The sequence below is a fragment of the Yarrowia lipolytica genome, chromosome 1C, assembly GCF_001761485.1.
Source record: "Yarrowia lipolytica chromosome 1C, complete sequence".
Classification (NCBI taxonomy): domain Eukaryota; kingdom Fungi; phylum Ascomycota; class Dipodascomycetes; order Dipodascales; genus Yarrowia; species Yarrowia lipolytica.
In genome coordinates this window covers 1988303-2004138 of record NC_090772.1, presented here as the reverse complement: position 1 = coordinate 2004138, position 15836 = coordinate 1988303, and the positions used below count along the sequence as shown (strand labels likewise).

Sequence of the window (15836 nt, the reverse complement as noted above, 5' to 3'; positions counted from 1 at the left end):
TGACGGCGACTACCTGACATTAACATGTTTAGTAACCCCTCCACATGGCTGCTTTCCGAGGTGATGTTTCTCTCGCAATCTTCGACTGTGATCTGAAGAATGACAATGCATGTTCACAGTCACTCTTGCACCCCATTTGGTATTCCTGACGACTTTCTAAAGCTCGCCGAGAGTCTATCGTGGGTCTTTCTCAATGCAGTATGTACTGTACTATACTTGTCTTGTCTGGATACTGCTTTTCCCGAGGCCTTCAGCAGCTGCTCTGAACAAGTACGAGTCCAGTATCGCCATATCTAAGTCATGGAAGACGGAATTGGAGAGACAGCAGCTCGCAGTGTCACAGTTCCAGAAGAGGCGGGTTAAGTGATGAGAGATGCGGGGTCTTTTGTGCGATCGAGACGATTACAATGTTCTTACTTCTACAGAACGATATTGTACTGTTTCTGAAGTGAGGGATAGCAGTTCCATCCTGAGGGATAGAAATTCTACCCTGATACTGTTTTCCAGAATGACCAAACAGTTGTCCACTTGTCAAGACCAGTAAAAACAGAATATCAAAGATCGAAGTGATGACTGTTTGTCAGAGCCGACAGTGTTGAAGTACCAGTAATGTCTGATATCTGTTCACTGGGTCAGTCATTGGATCAGTTTACTGGATCAGTTTACTTGATCTTACCACTGTTTTTGCTGTAGCACAAGTACTTAGAGGAGCAATAGACACTGTTTATTGTTGGCAAAACTTCACTAATCCTGGGGATTCGTTTGCCATGGAGGATCAGAGAACTTTTACAACCAAAATAGGAGAGAATTCATACCATCATGACTGTTGGGTTGACGTCTCTCCATCCACAGCAACTGGATCTTATGGCATCCTTTAGTGGGTCTGACTGCACTCCTGCTCCTACTCCTGTTCGTACTGAACCGTTACAATCAGCAGAATCCAGTGGCAGCCTTCTACTACCCCCGAAGAAGACCCTTCTGAACTCCGAAGACTCGCTGCTAAGACACCAGCGGATGCCGACGAAGATGACACCCACAAGGAGACCCGAATCTACTCTCCCAAGGAGTTCAAGACTGTAAGGTCAGGAATCCCACCGACGCAGATTGTCTAGATCTTTTCCATCCTGCCTCTCCAGAAGCATTCCCGTGTTTGAAACAGATCTCCCCTTGAGGAGAACTTGTCGTACAGAATCATCACTCCGGACGGACACCCAGCTCAAGAATATATAAGAAGAGACCAAGTAACTGGCTGGACATTGTGCTTTGGACTCTGCCCCTAGAACCGCGCCTACAAGAACCAATTCAGCCTGGTGTTAGTAAGTCACACCTACAAGAATCACTCAGCCTGGTGTTAGAAGTACTTGTACGGTATAATTGCCACAGGCCACTGATTAGAAAGTGGAGGGAACCACCCTTTTGTTCACCAAGTAGGTACTGCCACATCTCCTGGTTCCACCATCTTACTCCGTAGCCAGCAGTAAAAGCAGTCGAGTTCAAGGCAGTAGTACACTGGAGGTACACGCTGTCATCGACGTGCCCTTCATCTTTTGAAGGTCGTTCGTTGCCTGGACCACCAGCTGACCATATCAATTATTACGTATACACAGCTCTCCACAATCTCCTGCTGCGAGTTTGGAAACGAACGTACCGTACCATACCATACCATTGCTCTAGCGTGAAAAATGCGATTTTAATTTTTTTTTTTTAAAATTATTTTCCAAGCCGCACGCAGTTTCGCCTAATAAACTTGCGACTAGCTGTCTTGCAACTCGCAACCATCTGCAATGTTCCCCAGTCTTGTCAGAAACGCCCAAAAACGGCTCGCCGCAGTCTGGATGCGAGGAGGAACGTCCAAGGGGCTGTTTTTCAACAAACAGGACGTTCCGGTGGACTTTTCCGAGCTCGAAAAGACGCTGTTGAAGGCGATTGGCTCGCCAGACCCGTACAAACGGCAGCTCAACGGTATGGGCGGGGCAACATCCAGCACGTCGAAAATCGTCATCATCAACCAAAGCAAAGATGCAGCCTACGACGTGGACTACAACTTTGGTCATGTGAGTCTCGACAAGCCGATCATCGACTGGACCGGCAATTGTGGTAATCTGACGGCGGCAGTGGCCCATTACGCCATTGAGGAGCGGCTGGTGAAGGAGAAGCCACAGGAAGAGGGTGACAGCCTGGTCCAAAAGGTGCGAATTTGGCAGACAAACGTGGATCAGCGAATCATTGCCCATGTCCCGGTTTCCAAGGAGGACGGCCTGCCCATCTATGAAGGAGAGGATACACTGGATGGAGTCTCCGGTACAGCCAGGGCGTTCCGAATCGACTTTCTGAAGCCCTCGTCGGGAAAAACACTTCCTACAGACAACGCTATCGACACACTGACTCTCAAAGACGGATCTACAATCGAGGCTTCTCTGGTCAATGCAGGTAACCCCACGGTGTTTGTGAGAGCAGCTGATCTCGGTCTGAAAGGAACGGAGCTGCCTCCTCAGCTGTCGGATCCCAAGTTTCTCGCAAAAATTGAAGACATTCGACAACAGGGCGCTTACACTATGGGTCTTGTTGACACTCCAGAAGATGCTGCGAAACGACCAGCTACTCCAAAGGTGTCGTTTGTATCCAAGCCCCAAACGTACAGGCGACTGGATGGAGAAACCATGGAAGCAACAGATATTGACGTGACTGCCCGTATTTTCTCAATGGGAATTCCGCACGGAGCATACACTGGTACTGGAGCTGTGGCCATTGGTATTGCTGCGCTGTTGGAGGGGTCGGTGGTGAACGAGATGGCCACAAAGACCCCAGATGGTATGCTCAGGGTCGGCCATACTTCGGGGCTGCTTGTGACGGGTGGTGTGTTGGAGGACGATGGAAAACAGGCGGCTGCAGCGAGTTTGATCAGAACTGCGAGACGGTTGATGGATGGGCATGTTTACGTTTAAGGACAGTTGTAAACGCCCACTGACAGTGTCAAATGAGACGATATCGACATATCCTAACATGAATGCCCACCTCATCCACTATTGGACATATAGAATAGGTCTGAGGTGGTGATCAAACAGGAGAGTGCTGCTTGCATCTGTTCCGCTACATAAGTACATTGCGAGTGACACGTGACTGATATGGACAGTGGCCCACGGGGTTGTTCTTAAATGAAGTACTATAACAGATACTGCAACTGTTTGTCACTTGGGTAAACACACCTACCTGCGTTGAGTCTCACCAAAAAAAAAAAATTTCCAATGAGAAAGAGAGAGGAAGAAGAAAAAAAAGAAGAGCTCACGCTCTGCTGCTGACAACCGAGAGATTCGAACTCTCGCCTCCGAAGAGACCAGGATATTGATTCAGTCTCCTGAACCTGGCGCCTTAGACCACTCGGCCAGGTTGCCCCAATGTGGAGTCCGAGGTCGGTTGGACTTACAGAAGGCGTAAAAACAGAAGAGGCCGAAGAAAAGAAAAAAAAACCGAAAAAAATTGCCCAAATGATACTATCTGAGTGCGGCAATCTCTTAAAGCGCCTCTAGATGAATATAATGTCCAATTTTGACAGCTTAGGGGCAACCAAACAACTCCAGATAACTCAACTAATCTACTTTTCTTTCCCACCCCTATAGATCATGCTCCATACATACCTGTGAACTTTGGCTCCCGTAAGCAACCATGTACAATTACTCGGTACTCCTACACCGCTTGTCGTGCATCGCCACCTTACAGTTCATCTACATATATACAGTACCTGGCCACATTCTACCAACCACCACCTCAGTCATTTTCAAATCATTCATTACATCATCACTCCAACTCGTTCTGGTTGCCACACACTCTCCACCATGCCCAGTACCAGTAAATGTTGCCCTGCATCACCTAGATCTGAACACATGAGCGCGCACCCTCAGCCGATGTAGTCCAGAGCAGCATGCCAGAGAGAACGACCAACCGATCCAGCCATCTGCAACACTTGCCTCCTCTACTCGAGATCCCTCAACGCACTCTCGATACACTGCTTCAGGTCCTTGAAGGACACAATAAGACAGTTCTGTCCGTTCCTGCTGATCAGAGTGATTCTCTCATCAATTCCGGCGTCCAGCTTGTTCAGCGTTCGCACAACATGACCCAGATCCATAACCGGCTTACCCATCTCGTCCTGCTGATGGAAAACATAGTCTCTGAATAACTTGATCAAATACCGATCTCCAGTCTCGGACCACTGCTGGGACATTTCTGGATCAGGCCCGGGCCGCTCAGTAATGAAGTTGAGCTTGGCCATGAGCCGCACCAACCGTCCGTTTTCCAGCTCTCGACGCAACTCGTGTTCCAGAGAATCGTTGGTGTTGAGAGACTCATTGAACGTGGCCGTCAGAAGAGGAGTTAGAGATGCCAGCACTCTAGAGGCAGTCTTGGATGTGTTGGAAGACAGCAGATACTGCACAATCTCCTGAAGTTCACTGTCAAGACGAGTGAGACTCTGCTCAACATTCTTAGTGGCCTCCACAGAGTTGCATGCCAAGCAGAGGACCAGCAGACCGAGGTTTCGAAGATCCTGTTGCTGGAAAAGCGTAACGTTCTCGTCTTTGTCAAAATTGATCACGTCATAAAGTCCGCAGCAGTTCAGTCGGACTCGCCCGGGGCCACAGACCAGAATCTTTGTGGGGTCCACGGTCTTGGCAGCCAAGCCAGCAGAATGAATGGTATCCAGCACAGACAGCAGTTGCAGGAGATACGAGATGATCACGTCACGGGAAAACTGCTGACCACGGTTGAGCAGGTCGAAAAGCGTTTCTGCCGAAGGTAAAAAATCGTAAATCATGCACAGAGACGCGTCTCCAAAATCTCGGGTGGTGAAGGCCTCGCACAGAGACACAAACGCAGGGTGCACAATGCTCTGCCACTTTCTTACGCTGGTCATGGCCTGTTCATTGGTAAGCACAAATCCCTGAATGCGCCGTAGCGCATACTGTTTTCCGTCCTTGCCGTTCATGCATTTGTACACCCACTGAGGCGATTCTCCTGGAGCTCCGTTTTCTTTGGTGTTGAGATTGGAGTCCAGCAACACCAATGAATGGTACTTGTCGACGAACCGCGGCAGGTTGGACGAGCCCTCGACCCTGAGCAGGTCCTCGGATTGCTTGTGTAGGCGCTGGTGGAGGTGAGGGTCCAGAAAGAAGTCCTTTGCTGTCTTCTGGTGGGACAGAAGTTGTCGTTGTCGCGATGCAGATAGGTAGTGGGGTGCGTACAGATGGTACTGCAGGGGGAACTGCTGGTTCTGCGCTGCTGCCATGACTGCTCCGTTACTCATTTCATCGTAGTAGTTGTCGTATCCAGGTTCGATTTGAGACGGTCCGGACTGAAAACGCGGTTGGAATGAGGCTGCGCCTGGCTGGAACGACTGGTTGGGTTGAAAGGAGGCGCCGGGAGGGCCACTCTGAGACGTTGCTGACGCACTGCTGTTGCTGTTTGTGTTGATGGCCGATGTCTGGTTGGGTTGGAAGCTGGGTGCTGTGGCCATTTTGGGCGTGGTTGAGCCTGAAGCCGACGCGCCAGGCGTGAAGCCGGCCACGGCAGGGTTCAATTTGGGCAGTGCGCTTTTCGCATTCTCCTTCTTGTCTTTGCTGATGGTCAGTTTGTTTTTGATCTGCTCCAGGTCGATGGGCGACTTGCCTGGCACAAAGGCGGGCGCGGCTGCGGGCGCAGCGGGACCCGTGGAGTCGATAGCCGCCTTGTCCACCACACTGGGAGTGAAACTCGGCGAGTTGATGTTAAATTTCGGCATAGCAATGGAGACCTGGTGATGAGAACCGAAGGACGTGTTGGGAGGTTTGGGGGTTAGGGCACCCACAGGCGTGTGGCTGGTGGTCACGAGAGGATGCGGAAGTGGTGGAGATGGAGACGTTGACAAGTGTGCGGAAAGGCGATTTATGAGGATAACTTTTGGTTGCAATTCCGTTGCTCTTCTTTGTATAAAATTTACACAGACTTGCATCGCGATGGGAAGAGGTTGACGCGGCTCTTATCTGCGCCATAAAGTTCAAGTAGTGTGGTGGAGTTAGTTGACGAGGCTTGAGTTAGTTGACAAGGGGCTTGAGTTAGTTGACAAGTGTGAGTAAATGTCTCATTGCATGCAGAAGGGGAGGTGGAGGGTAGAGATGTTGGACGTTAAAGTAGCGGGGCCAAGTAGATTTGGTGCGATCTACGGTCTTATTGTACTTCTCCAATGTGAAGATGACGTTGCAGAAGGACGACAGACCCGCACAATAGGCGTAGAGAGACCCTGCTGGAAGCGATGACAGATGAAAGTTCATTCTGAAATGTTTCGTTAGGGTCTCACTGTCTCCAGTCAGGCACCGTAGGAGGTATTTTTTGAAGTCAGACTCGTGTACCTATGAGTACAGGGAATGGAGGGTTGGACTGACCTCGTCGTACCGCCTACACCTACATCTACACCTACATCTACACCTACACATGTCTTGTCAAGCAGACTCGAAATATGGGTACTGGACGCCTGGCCAGTTTCTTCTACAGAAACCATGGTTGCCTTGACAACTTTGGACATTCTATTCACCTCTGGCTATACATGCCTCTTGTTGTAATGCGGTTTTTAGTCAACTACCGACTCTTCTCACCAACACTCATCTTTCATCGCTATCTTGTCCGCTTAGTCTGTTCCACGGACCAGATCGATGTACGAGTACACGTACAAGTAATCGTACAAGTTCCGCATATACAAACACTGCCACTGCCGCTCTCCATGGAACTTTGCAAGTCCAAATCTGCCTCTTCCTCCGCGGACAACCTGCCAAACACTGGGCCGTTCCTCGGGAGTCTAAGCTGAAGTCAGAGCCAACAAGAAAGGTTTCGGAAGGCATTTACCAGTACATACGATACAGCTGCGGTATTGGTAGTGGTAGTGTGACAGGTGCATGTGTAACCGTTGGAGTCGATGGCACTCTGAGTACCGTATGTACTGTGCGGAGCGGAGGACGGTCGACGAGAATGCCGAATGCTGCCGCCATAGGACTCTATTCTCCACAGTCACTCGAAATCACACCTCATCAAGTAAACAAAATACACCTCACGAAGATCAAATTCAAAAAGAACACGAAGACAGACTCAAGCGCAGAGTTGGCATCCATATTCTCGAGCACGCAGGCATCTAACTTATATACTAGCGGATGGTGTCGGGAACAGCAAAAAAGTGATTTCTGGCAGGATCGAACTGCCGACGTTCTGCGTGTTAAGCAGATGCCATGACCAACTAGACCAAGAAACCAGACAAGTTGCCGTCCCAAATGAAATTTCATACACAATGGGCCAAAAATGTCACGTGTGAACCCTATTTTCAAATTCTGAAGCTGCTCGAAACGAGTGATATCGCGGAATTATAGGATCAAATAAAACGTCATCTTCATAATTTGGTCGAGAATGACCCGATTGTTTTTTCAAATCTCACTTCTGACAGGTAGAAATGGAGTTACCGTAGATTCAGAAATAGCAACTGTTTAGTTAGAGTGTGAATATAAGAGTAACAAAATAAAATAAAATGCAGAAAAAAAAATACGAGAATAGAAGAGAATAAAAGAGAATAAAAGAGAATAAAAACCTAGAGCAGCTGTAGAGCAGCTAACGCATGACTAATCGCCCCGGCCTTTATAGCTTCCTTTTTACCACAGTACTTGATCTATTTACAAACCATTGGGGATCTAGAAATAGCACTACCAATTCCCATATTTGGCTACTTGTAGCCTGTCTACGCACTCTTGTTACCGTTAATGCTTAATGTACTCTATAAAAAGGAGTCGTTTTTGGGCGACTCATGTATGTTGGTTCCTCCACTGGGCCCCCCGCCTAAGTGCAACTGTGCATCAGGGTGTTTTGGGGGAAGGTGTAACCGGCATCGGTCCACAGGGTCAAGTTGGCGTTCTCGTACGCGTTCTTGTGCTTCTCAATGTAGTCGTAGGTAGGGTAGTCGTCCGGGTCACAGGTGATACTGTGCTGATCGGAGGGCTGGTAGATTCGAACGTAATCAATTCGCAGCTTAGAGGGGAAATTAAGAGCGGGCCAGTCAATGTAGGTCCAAGAATTGGACAGACCCAGGTTCATAATGATGGACATGGGCTCCTTGGAAATGTCTCGTCGTCCCACGTTACCGTTGGGACCCAGGGCGTAGCCGTGGAGGTTGAAGGTAGGGTCCTGGCCCACAAACCACTTGATGTAGCCCTTGTCGTCATCGTTGAGATACTCGAAACCGAACGTTTGGTAATGCAGCTCGGACTCGTCCTGGCCTTCCACACTGACCACATCATACCAGTCGTTGTTGAGCATGGTGATACCAGAAATGGCCTGCTGGAACATACCTCCGGCGTATGTGTTCATGGAGGTGACGGAGGCGTTGTAGATTTCAATGAAGTTGTAGTCGGGAATGTACCAAATATCAAAGGGAGCGACCTGAAGAGACTGGGAAGCAACACCGACCTTGGGGCCGACGGAACCTTCAAGAGCATCAATCTCGGGAGCTCCTCGTCCAGTACCGGGATTGGGATGTTCCTCACCCTTGCAGGTACACTTGTTAAGTCGCTGACCGGGCAGGTAGGAGATACCATCAGTAGAAGACTGGTTAGGAGTGATTCCGGCATCACAGCTGTTGTATCCGTAGGGCCACACACCATCGGTGGTGGACAGGTAGCCGGGACGACCCAGGTTACCCATGGTCCAGAGACCGGGCCACAGACCGGGGGTTCGACCCTGGCCGGGCAGAGACGCGGAGATCTCAATATATCCCTGAGTGAAACAGACCTTGTTCCACGACTGGACCATTCCAGATCGGTAGTAGAGATCGTGCGACTTGAAGGCGTCCAGCTGGAGCACCAGGGTTCCGTTTTCGGTGATGGCGGCATCGGGGTCGTACCACTCCAGATCCTTGGTGGCAGCGTAATGAATGTCGACGGCGGTCCAGAAGGGGTCGTCGTTGGGGTAGAAGGTTCGTCCTTCCATGTTGAACTCGTCGGAGAAAACGAGGTCCCATTTCGAGCCGTCGTCGGCGGTATGTGTCATGGCCGAAGAGGGGGTATCGGGGTCCACGAGCTCCTTTCGGAACGAGAGCTGGGGGAATTGGTATGCCGACAGCACCTCGACCTCCCTGTGCACGACGGGGTGTGCCACTCGTTCAGTGACTCCGGAGTAAGTGAGGATGGGCAGAACGATGAAGACAACAATCAGGCCGCCAATGAGCAGAATGAAGGCGATGAGCGACGAGATTCCCCGGCGGTCCATTTTCTGGCACTGGCACCGCTTGTCCATCTCCTGGTCCAGCACCGGGTCCGGGTTGTGTAGATAATCGTCCTGCTCCTTCTCGTCAATGTGCAGGGGGAAGGACGATGCTGGGTAGCCGCCAAACGGCGAAAAGTCTGCGTTCACCACAAACGGGTTGTCATCATTCTCCGAGATGGAGCCGACCTCGGACGCTGTGGCAGATCGAATGTTGACCGAGGAAATCCGGTCCGGGTACCGATCAAACCCGTTGGGCGTCATGCTTCCGCCCATGCCTGCCAGTGAGCCCGAAGATGAAGATCGGTCCACCAGATGTTGTCGTGACGAGGCGCCGTCGTGGTTGCTGTCAAAGTACGGCTTTGTGGCCCGGCTGGGCACCTGCGGCATCAGATGTTCGGTGCCGCTGGGGTTTGGCGTGTCCGTCTGGCTGGTAACGTCGTGGTAGCTGTCGTTTTCGGGGTATAGGTAGTCGCCCGACCCGTGCGACCGCTCGTCCGATGACTGGTACGACTGCTGGTCAAACGGGTTTTCCGGCTCCCCTGTCAGATTTCGCATTATCACGGTGGGTGGTGGGTAGCGAGTGTGTGGTGGTGGTAGTGTGGTGTGTGGAGGAGAAGGAGGCCGTAATGTGGTGTGTATTACTACTTTGACTTAGGTGTCACACAGCAGCAACTTTAACGTAACGCGCACAAGTTTAGCTGCGCTCCTAGTCTACTTTGCACTTTGTACTTGGCTTGGGGGTCTCTCTTCCTACCCACTATGTAGGGTGCACTGTTGGAGCTAATGGTGGCTAGCACTAGAGGGCGGAGACATGATGTGGGATATGTCGGAGATATGGGCGACGATGGGGAAGGGGATGAGGCGGAGTCGGGGAGGCGACCGACAAGGCACGTAATCAGGACTTGACGTGACCAGCCGCCTGCCGCCGACCTCCTCGCCTCAATTCCATCCGTCCCAATCACCGCCAGCTCCACCTCAAATTTCACGCGTTTCACATATTTAACTCAGGAGGCAGTGTCTGTATGGTACGTACATACCAACCAAAATTAGAAATGTGCAAAACCACCCAACACTGCGGTTTTTGGAGGGTTTGCGGGGTTCAAAATCGCCAGATAAAGACGGAAATCGTACAATCACGGGCATATTTGTCCCGGGAACCGCTATATATCCGCGCTTTGGCCCCAGAAGGCCGGTTTTGCCGCGGCTGGTTGTCTATCTCGCTACAGCAGCGTTTTGCAGGGAAAAAAAAGTCCAACCTTAACTTGCGGTGATGGGCAAAAAAAATGCTCAAAATAGAACTTTTTACGTTACACTTTGGAGCAACTGGCTTCAGCCGGGCTAGGCGGTTAGGGGAGTGGAAGGCAACCGAGAGGGCGTCAGGAGGGCGACCGCGACAGGTCACAGCGACAGATCACGTGCCGTGGATTCCCGCGCCGTGGATTCCCGCGCCGTAGATTCCCGTGCCATTCTTCTGCTGGCAAGGACGGCCATGGCCAACTACTACGGGACTCGATCCTCACTCGACTTGCAAGTACAGATGCACATGTCAATGTTCCACCTAAAAAGCACATCATAAGGCAGCAACCTGGGCCTTGGCGGATTGTGGGGCTCCTGGGCGCTTGGTATGGGCAGTGTTGTTGCGGAAACGTTTGTTTTGCGCCAAGAGCTGGAGACTGAGTATTCTTGTGGCGACGGTGAAAGAGTGCTGTCGTGCCCCGACTTGGTTTGTATGTTACAACTACGTCCCAGTGGTGTACAGTGTGTACATACGGCGTACTTAACTGACCCACTTGCACTGTCCAACTTCTGAGGTCCTTCTGAGGTCCTTGTGAGTCCTTCTGAGGTCTTTCTGCTGACCAACTTCAATGACTTCAATGACTTCAATGACTTCTGGACTTCCGACTTCCGACTTCTGACTTCCGACTTCTGACTTCTGACTTCTACAGACGTACATTGTTGACCCAAGCCGTGTCTCACAGTTGGGTTCGCTGAGGACGCTTAGATCGCGCTGCTTATTCTTGCGTCGACGCCCGTCATTCTACAGAGATAGACTCACGGTTCACGTGTTGTCGGCCACTTTCAAGGGGTAGCAACCTAAAGAAGGCGGATTTTGCAGTTATCCAGCATGACCAGAAGCGACTGCGTTCCCCATTTGGCAGTCTTGGACGGAGGTGGAGCGGTGGCTTGGACCGTCATGGCTACAACATGTCAAGGCTCTCGCTAAACTCGACACGACCAACAAGGCCGTCAGTTAGACCAAGTCTATGTCCAACAAGAATGTCTCTACTCTGCGGACACGTGCCTGCATACATGGTTTTCTCCTTGTACGCGACGGAAAGGCGATGGGCACGGCAGCGATATTATGGCACGCGACTAAGACATGTGGACGCCAGATAGACAGGACCGATAGGAGCCTGTGGTTGGCAACCGAGCGCCTCTGAAGATGCTTTTCACTCCTGGTCCTGGCCGCCGTTGCTCAGAGCCCGGCTAAATCCCTCATCTCTCGCTCGCTTCTTTTGAGGTCTGGCTGTATGATTACCCACTCTCCATTGTGTAATTATAGCTACAGACCGTGGAGATAGCAGCCATGGAGATACCCCCGAGCCCGCGGAAGTTACAGTTGTGATTGAATGACCAAAAGGAGCAAAGATATAGAACGTTTGGGTTGTCTCTACCGCGCGGGTACATCTCCCATGCCTGTCCTGGTCACACACAATCACATGCTCAGCTATTGGACAGAAATGCTCGACATTTTTGAATGGATGAACATGGAACCTGTGGGCATCGCTTGAATCGCCATAGCCGGGGCTTTGCAATGATATTCTTTGCTTGCTATCTCGACCCACACTCAACTACCGATACCGCCCTCAACCATCCGTCTCCGCGGATCGACAGGAAACGCGCCCCGGTGCACATCCTCTGTAAATCAGAGACAATTCGCGTTCAAGACACGTGTTAGTAAGCGATTGAGATGGTGCACACCTCAAGGAGCACAAGCATGGGGCCGCATCAGATCGTCCGTGGACTCAGAGCAATCTTACTGGAGGATCTACACGAGCAACGCGTTGACACAAGAGTTATAGCAGAAGAGCTATACATTCAACAACAACATTGGCTCCAGACTCGGAAGGCCCTGGAGAAAAAAGATTGTCCTCGGTATGTTTCACTTTCCAAAAGAGGGCAAATTCCAACCTAAGCTGGTAATGTCTTACTCTCGACGTAGACGCAACATTACATTGGGCATCTTTGGATGATTGCAGGTGCTTTGTGAGATTTTCCGGTGTCTGAGGAGAGACTTCTCCAGACACTCCGTTGATCCGTGACCAACTAACACTAACTAGATTGTTGAGTATTTGGAAATGATTAGTAGGCTTTGAGGGGATAGTCCTTTTTCTGCCAAATGTCACGTCTAAAGCTCCAAAAAAACCACAGTTGATTCTAGGAGCTCGACGCGGTCAGTATGATACCAAATATGACATATTTCCAGCATGATTACCCGCCCATCCACTCCACTTTCTCTTCTCCACGCCGACTGAACAGTATCAATTAAGTTTCGGGTATCTCGGCAAGAACCCGTATTCCAGAGCCGCATGGAGTGGGTTTATAAGCAGTGGATTAGCACAGTCCTACGTCTCGTGGCATAGGGGATCTTAAATACGGATATCAGCACCTACGCTTCTCTACCGCCTCCGTCATGTTGTGTTGAAAGCTCATTCCCGTTCGGGATTACTGATCCTGCAAAGTGTAGGAGATGGCTACAAATGACATTTGAAGAGATCCTGAGCTTCACAAGAAGGCATGAGAGTCTCCCTTTTGTCTTTAAATGTCCTAATTATGACTCCTTCGTGCTACATTGACTGTACTGGGCCGGTCCCACGTTTACCATCCTCTGTGCAGTGTCTGACGAGCAATGTGAAGTACAATTGTGATTATAACGGACGCCAGGACCAAGGAGATCACTGATAACTCTCCATCTTGCAACCACTGCCTCCTTTTACTTGCAACACACAGTTGCACAGAACAATGTAACGGTCAGTGTTGAACAAAAGCAATTCTGAGACATGTCTTGTCAACAGTGACGTGAAGGTGCGCCAGGAAGAGATGCTAGTTAGTTACAAGTGCTAGCTCTTAATAATCAGAATCAATAAACTGTATAACTCCTGGAGCAAATCTGGACTCCACCCTCTCCTTGAATAAATATTTTTTGCTCTCTTGTGGCCTTTACGAGGAAGTGAAGGACGACGAGGTGAATGACTTGGTGGACGTGGAATGCGAACTGCTGTACCTGCAACAGTGGTTGAGTAGGGTCTTGAAAGCAAAGTCCACGTCGGTTCCTTCCAGCGCCGAGATTTCCATGAACAGCATGTCATTCCGAATGGCGAAAAACTCGGCATCAAAGACCGGAAATGCCCTTTGGTTGTCGAGATCGCACTTGTTGCCCACCAGCATCGGCACAATGTAGTCGTCTCTCTCCTCCTTCATATCTTCGAGCCATTCTGTGATGTTTTGAAACGACTGAGCCGACGTTACATCGTAGACGAGCATGGCCCCCACCGCTCCTTCATAGAGCCCAGACATGGTTCCCATGTGTTCTTCGCCTCCGGGAGTGTCCCAGACTTGCGCCGTGACTTTTCTTCGGCCGATATTGAGTGTGTGAATGTGTTGCTGGGCATGGGTTGTCGAGTTGGCGTGAGGATTGTACGTGTTGTGTAGAAACCGGCCCACAATGTTGGTTTTTCCCACCCCCGAGTCTCCAACCACCAGGACTGTGTTAGAAGATGACGATTTTGCACCGAATTAGACACTCCGAGCTGTGAAGAATTTGTCTGGATTAACCGACTTTTTGGTCGGAAAAACTCGGAAAAAGCGGCAAAAAGCGGCAAAAAGCGGGCAAAAAGCGGCAAAAAGCGGCCCCAACACCGCCGCAGCCACCGGATCCCCTTGACACCCACCCCCAGCGCCATACTCACTCTTCAAGGCGTGATTCTCAAGCTCCTCCATCATGTTCATGCTGCTCTCGTCGCCATGGAGGAAGAAGTAGACACTATTAAAGTTGTGGAGGAGCGGGTCTAGGTGCATACAAAGGAGCCCCTAGTGCATAGATGCAGTGTGATTAAATTCGAGAGCAAAGGGGTGGAATAGCGGGGTAGAGGGAAATGGAGGGGTGGCCTGGACGAGAGAGTCAGGTCTCTGGTCCGGTCACGTGACTGCTCCTCCCATGTCTGCCGGGACGTGTTTTCTTTCCCTCGGGTCCATTACTTCTGTCGGTCTGTCTATTACTCTCCAGCCAACTTAGTCTAATTGGAAGAATTTTTTGGGCTAATTTTTGTTTGGTGTAAATGGGTTTAAATTTGGGCTACATGGTAGTAGGTTGCACAGTGGATATATTATTTAGATCTATGAAAGGTTCTACTTGTGTGTGTCCAAACTCTGGCGACGGGGTTTTGTGTGGTTTCCGACTCAAGATCTCTTTCGTCTTATTTCCGCCCTTTTTCCCGGCTCCCTCCGTCGATCTCTTCGTATTCCGGACAGTACATATACATACAGTACAACTGTGTTTTTCCTTTTTCCTTTTTCCTTTTTCCTTTTTCCTTTTTCTTTTTCCTTCTTGGTTTTTGTTTTCTTTTTCCTTCTTGGTTTTTGTTTTTACAATGTACTTCTTGATTTTTTTTCCTGGGGTGGATAATATACACAACGGGCAGGTGCAGAGCCAGCAAAGGACAAAAGACGAACGACGGAGAGAATACCCGTAACTCGACGACGATGAACATTTCCGGCCACGTTAGAGACGCACCACAGACAAATGCAGGGTGGGCCATGTGCATGTCTATCCGGGTTGCGCAGTTGCGAACCTGGAGTCCATCCACACACCCTTCCACCCTTCCACGTGCTTCGATGGAGAATAACCGGCCAAAAACAGCCACCTGGCAATATTATACAATAGCGGCAATTCTATCAAACCCAAGATTACCCCCCACCTTTATCTGATGGCTGCTTCCAGAGGCTGCCTGGAGTCAAGCCAGTGGAGTATGTAGCCAGATGACACATTGTCGATACGACCAGACCAGTTGTACATGGGCAAAATCGCCAGCTGTCGGTGAATGTTGGTGAATGTTGGCGTCCCCCTGGCTAATGCTCTTCATTCGCCCGTCACGATAGTCCCGTCTATAGCTCGCAATTATAAACTGGGCATGGGTGTTTCTTGGAGAATCTGTCACCCTGTATAGTCTGACAGCTGACGGTGGCTTGACAGGCAGCCTTGTCAAATGGAGTGACCAGGTGTCATGTTCCTGAAGCTATTAGTTCAGGTATGTGTGCCTGAAGACCAGGTTTGCCAGGTTTGCCATCAGGTTTGCCATCAACAGTTTGTACTGTACGCACTTGTACAGATGGTAGTTTCGATTTATGACGGATATAGTAGTAGAATCAAAGTTGCTGCTCTGATCCGCACTGATCCGCACTTATGAGCACAACCGACGCTGTATCCTACTCAATTGGTCCTATTTTGCCGTCTATTCCCGCCTATTATGCCCATGAACACAGTATTATGACATGGGTGTGTTCTGATA

General features: G+C 50.2%; 11 protein-coding genes and 2 non-coding genes across 13 annotated transcripts; 5 read left to right on the top strand and 8 right to left on the bottom strand.

Annotated features, from left to right (window-relative positions):
- Nucleotides 1-44: 44 nt before the first annotated feature.
- On the top strand, nucleotides 45-1112 carry YALI1_C20032g (uncharacterized protein; the record flags this gene model as incomplete). Its single annotated transcript, XM_068282393.1, has 3 exons — nucleotides 45-111; nucleotides 258-363; nucleotides 935-1112. 3 exons carry the CDS (start codon nucleotides 45-47, stop codon nucleotides 1110-1112), a joined length of 351 nt encoding a protein of 116 aa, XP_068138494.1.
- A 672-nt stretch (nucleotides 1113-1784) lies between these two features.
- YALI1_C20023g (uncharacterized protein) lies at nucleotides 1785-2945 on the top strand (the record flags this gene model as incomplete). The annotated part of the gene is made up of 1 exon (XM_501823.3): nucleotides 1785-2945. One exon carries the CDS (start codon nucleotides 1785-1787, stop codon nucleotides 2943-2945), a length of 1161 nt encoding a protein of 386 aa, XP_501823.3.
- Nucleotides 2946-3016: 71 nt separating this feature from the next.
- Nucleotides 3017-3622, bottom strand: YALI1_C20005g (uncharacterized protein; the record flags this gene model as incomplete). Its single annotated transcript, XM_068282392.1, has 3 exons — nucleotides 3017-3150; nucleotides 3193-3521; nucleotides 3597-3622. 3 exons carry the CDS (start codon nucleotides 3620-3622, stop codon nucleotides 3017-3019), a joined length of 489 nt encoding a protein of 162 aa, XP_068138493.1.
- Nucleotides 3297-3392, bottom strand: YALI1_C20007r. The gene has a single exon. It is a non-coding gene; the product is annotated as a tRNA-Leu (tRNA).
- A 348-nt stretch (nucleotides 3623-3970) lies between the features above and the next one.
- On the bottom strand, nucleotides 3971-5983 carry YALI1_C19981g (uncharacterized protein; the record flags this gene model as incomplete). The annotated part of the gene is made up of 1 exon (XM_501822.3): nucleotides 3971-5983. The coding sequence occupies one exon, from the start codon at nucleotides 5981-5983 to the stop codon at nucleotides 3971-3973; it is 2013 nt and encodes a 670-aa protein (XP_501822.3).
- Nucleotides 5984-6487: 504 nt separating this feature from the next.
- YALI1_C19976g (uncharacterized protein) lies at nucleotides 6488-6832 on the top strand (the record flags this gene model as incomplete). Its single annotated transcript, XM_068282391.1, has 1 exon — nucleotides 6488-6832. One exon carries the CDS (start codon nucleotides 6488-6490, stop codon nucleotides 6830-6832), a length of 345 nt encoding a protein of 114 aa, XP_068138492.1.
- A 364-nt stretch (nucleotides 6833-7196) lies between these two features.
- Nucleotides 7197-7270, bottom strand: YALI1_C19968r. The gene has a single exon. It is a non-coding gene; the product is annotated as a tRNA-Val (tRNA).
- A 575-nt stretch (nucleotides 7271-7845) lies between these two features.
- YALI1_C19943g (uncharacterized protein) lies at nucleotides 7846-9822 on the bottom strand (the record flags this gene model as incomplete). Its single annotated transcript, XM_501820.3, has 1 exon — nucleotides 7846-9822. The coding sequence occupies one exon, from the start codon at nucleotides 9820-9822 to the stop codon at nucleotides 7846-7848; it is 1977 nt and encodes a 658-aa protein (XP_501820.3).
- Nucleotides 9823-11518: 1696 nt separating this feature from the next.
- YALI1_C19921g (uncharacterized protein) lies at nucleotides 11519-11955 on the bottom strand (the record flags this gene model as incomplete). Its single annotated transcript, XM_068282390.1, has 2 exons — nucleotides 11519-11742; nucleotides 11811-11955. The coding sequence occupies 2 exons, from the start codon at nucleotides 11953-11955 to the stop codon at nucleotides 11519-11521; spliced, it is 369 nt and encodes a 122-aa protein (XP_068138491.1).
- Nucleotides 11956-12344: 389 nt separating this feature from the next.
- Nucleotides 12345-12859, bottom strand: YALI1_C19912g (uncharacterized protein; the record flags this gene model as incomplete). The annotated part of the gene is made up of 2 exons (XM_068282389.1): nucleotides 12345-12638; nucleotides 12695-12859. 2 exons carry the CDS (start codon nucleotides 12857-12859, stop codon nucleotides 12345-12347), a joined length of 459 nt encoding a protein of 152 aa, XP_068138490.1.
- A 206-nt stretch (nucleotides 12860-13065) lies between these two features.
- YALI1_C19909g (uncharacterized protein) lies at nucleotides 13066-13309 on the top strand (the record flags this gene model as incomplete). The annotated part of the gene is made up of 2 exons (XM_068282388.1): nucleotides 13066-13179; nucleotides 13223-13309. The coding sequence occupies 2 exons, from the start codon at nucleotides 13066-13068 to the stop codon at nucleotides 13307-13309; spliced, it is 201 nt and encodes a 66-aa protein (XP_068138489.1).
- A 179-nt stretch (nucleotides 13310-13488) lies between these two features.
- YALI1_C19898g (uncharacterized protein) lies at nucleotides 13489-14271 on the bottom strand (the record flags this gene model as incomplete). The annotated part of the gene is made up of 2 exons (XM_501819.3): nucleotides 13489-14033; nucleotides 14238-14271. The coding sequence occupies 2 exons, from the start codon at nucleotides 14269-14271 to the stop codon at nucleotides 13489-13491; spliced, it is 579 nt and encodes a 192-aa protein (XP_501819.3).
- Nucleotides 14272-15368: 1097 nt separating this feature from the next.
- Nucleotides 15369-15734, top strand: YALI1_C19885g (uncharacterized protein; the record flags this gene model as incomplete). Its single annotated transcript, XM_068282387.1, has 2 exons — nucleotides 15369-15480; nucleotides 15547-15734. The coding sequence occupies 2 exons, from the start codon at nucleotides 15369-15371 to the stop codon at nucleotides 15732-15734; spliced, it is 300 nt and encodes a 99-aa protein (XP_068138488.1).
- Between the last annotated feature and the right edge of the window lie 102 nt (nucleotides 15735-15836).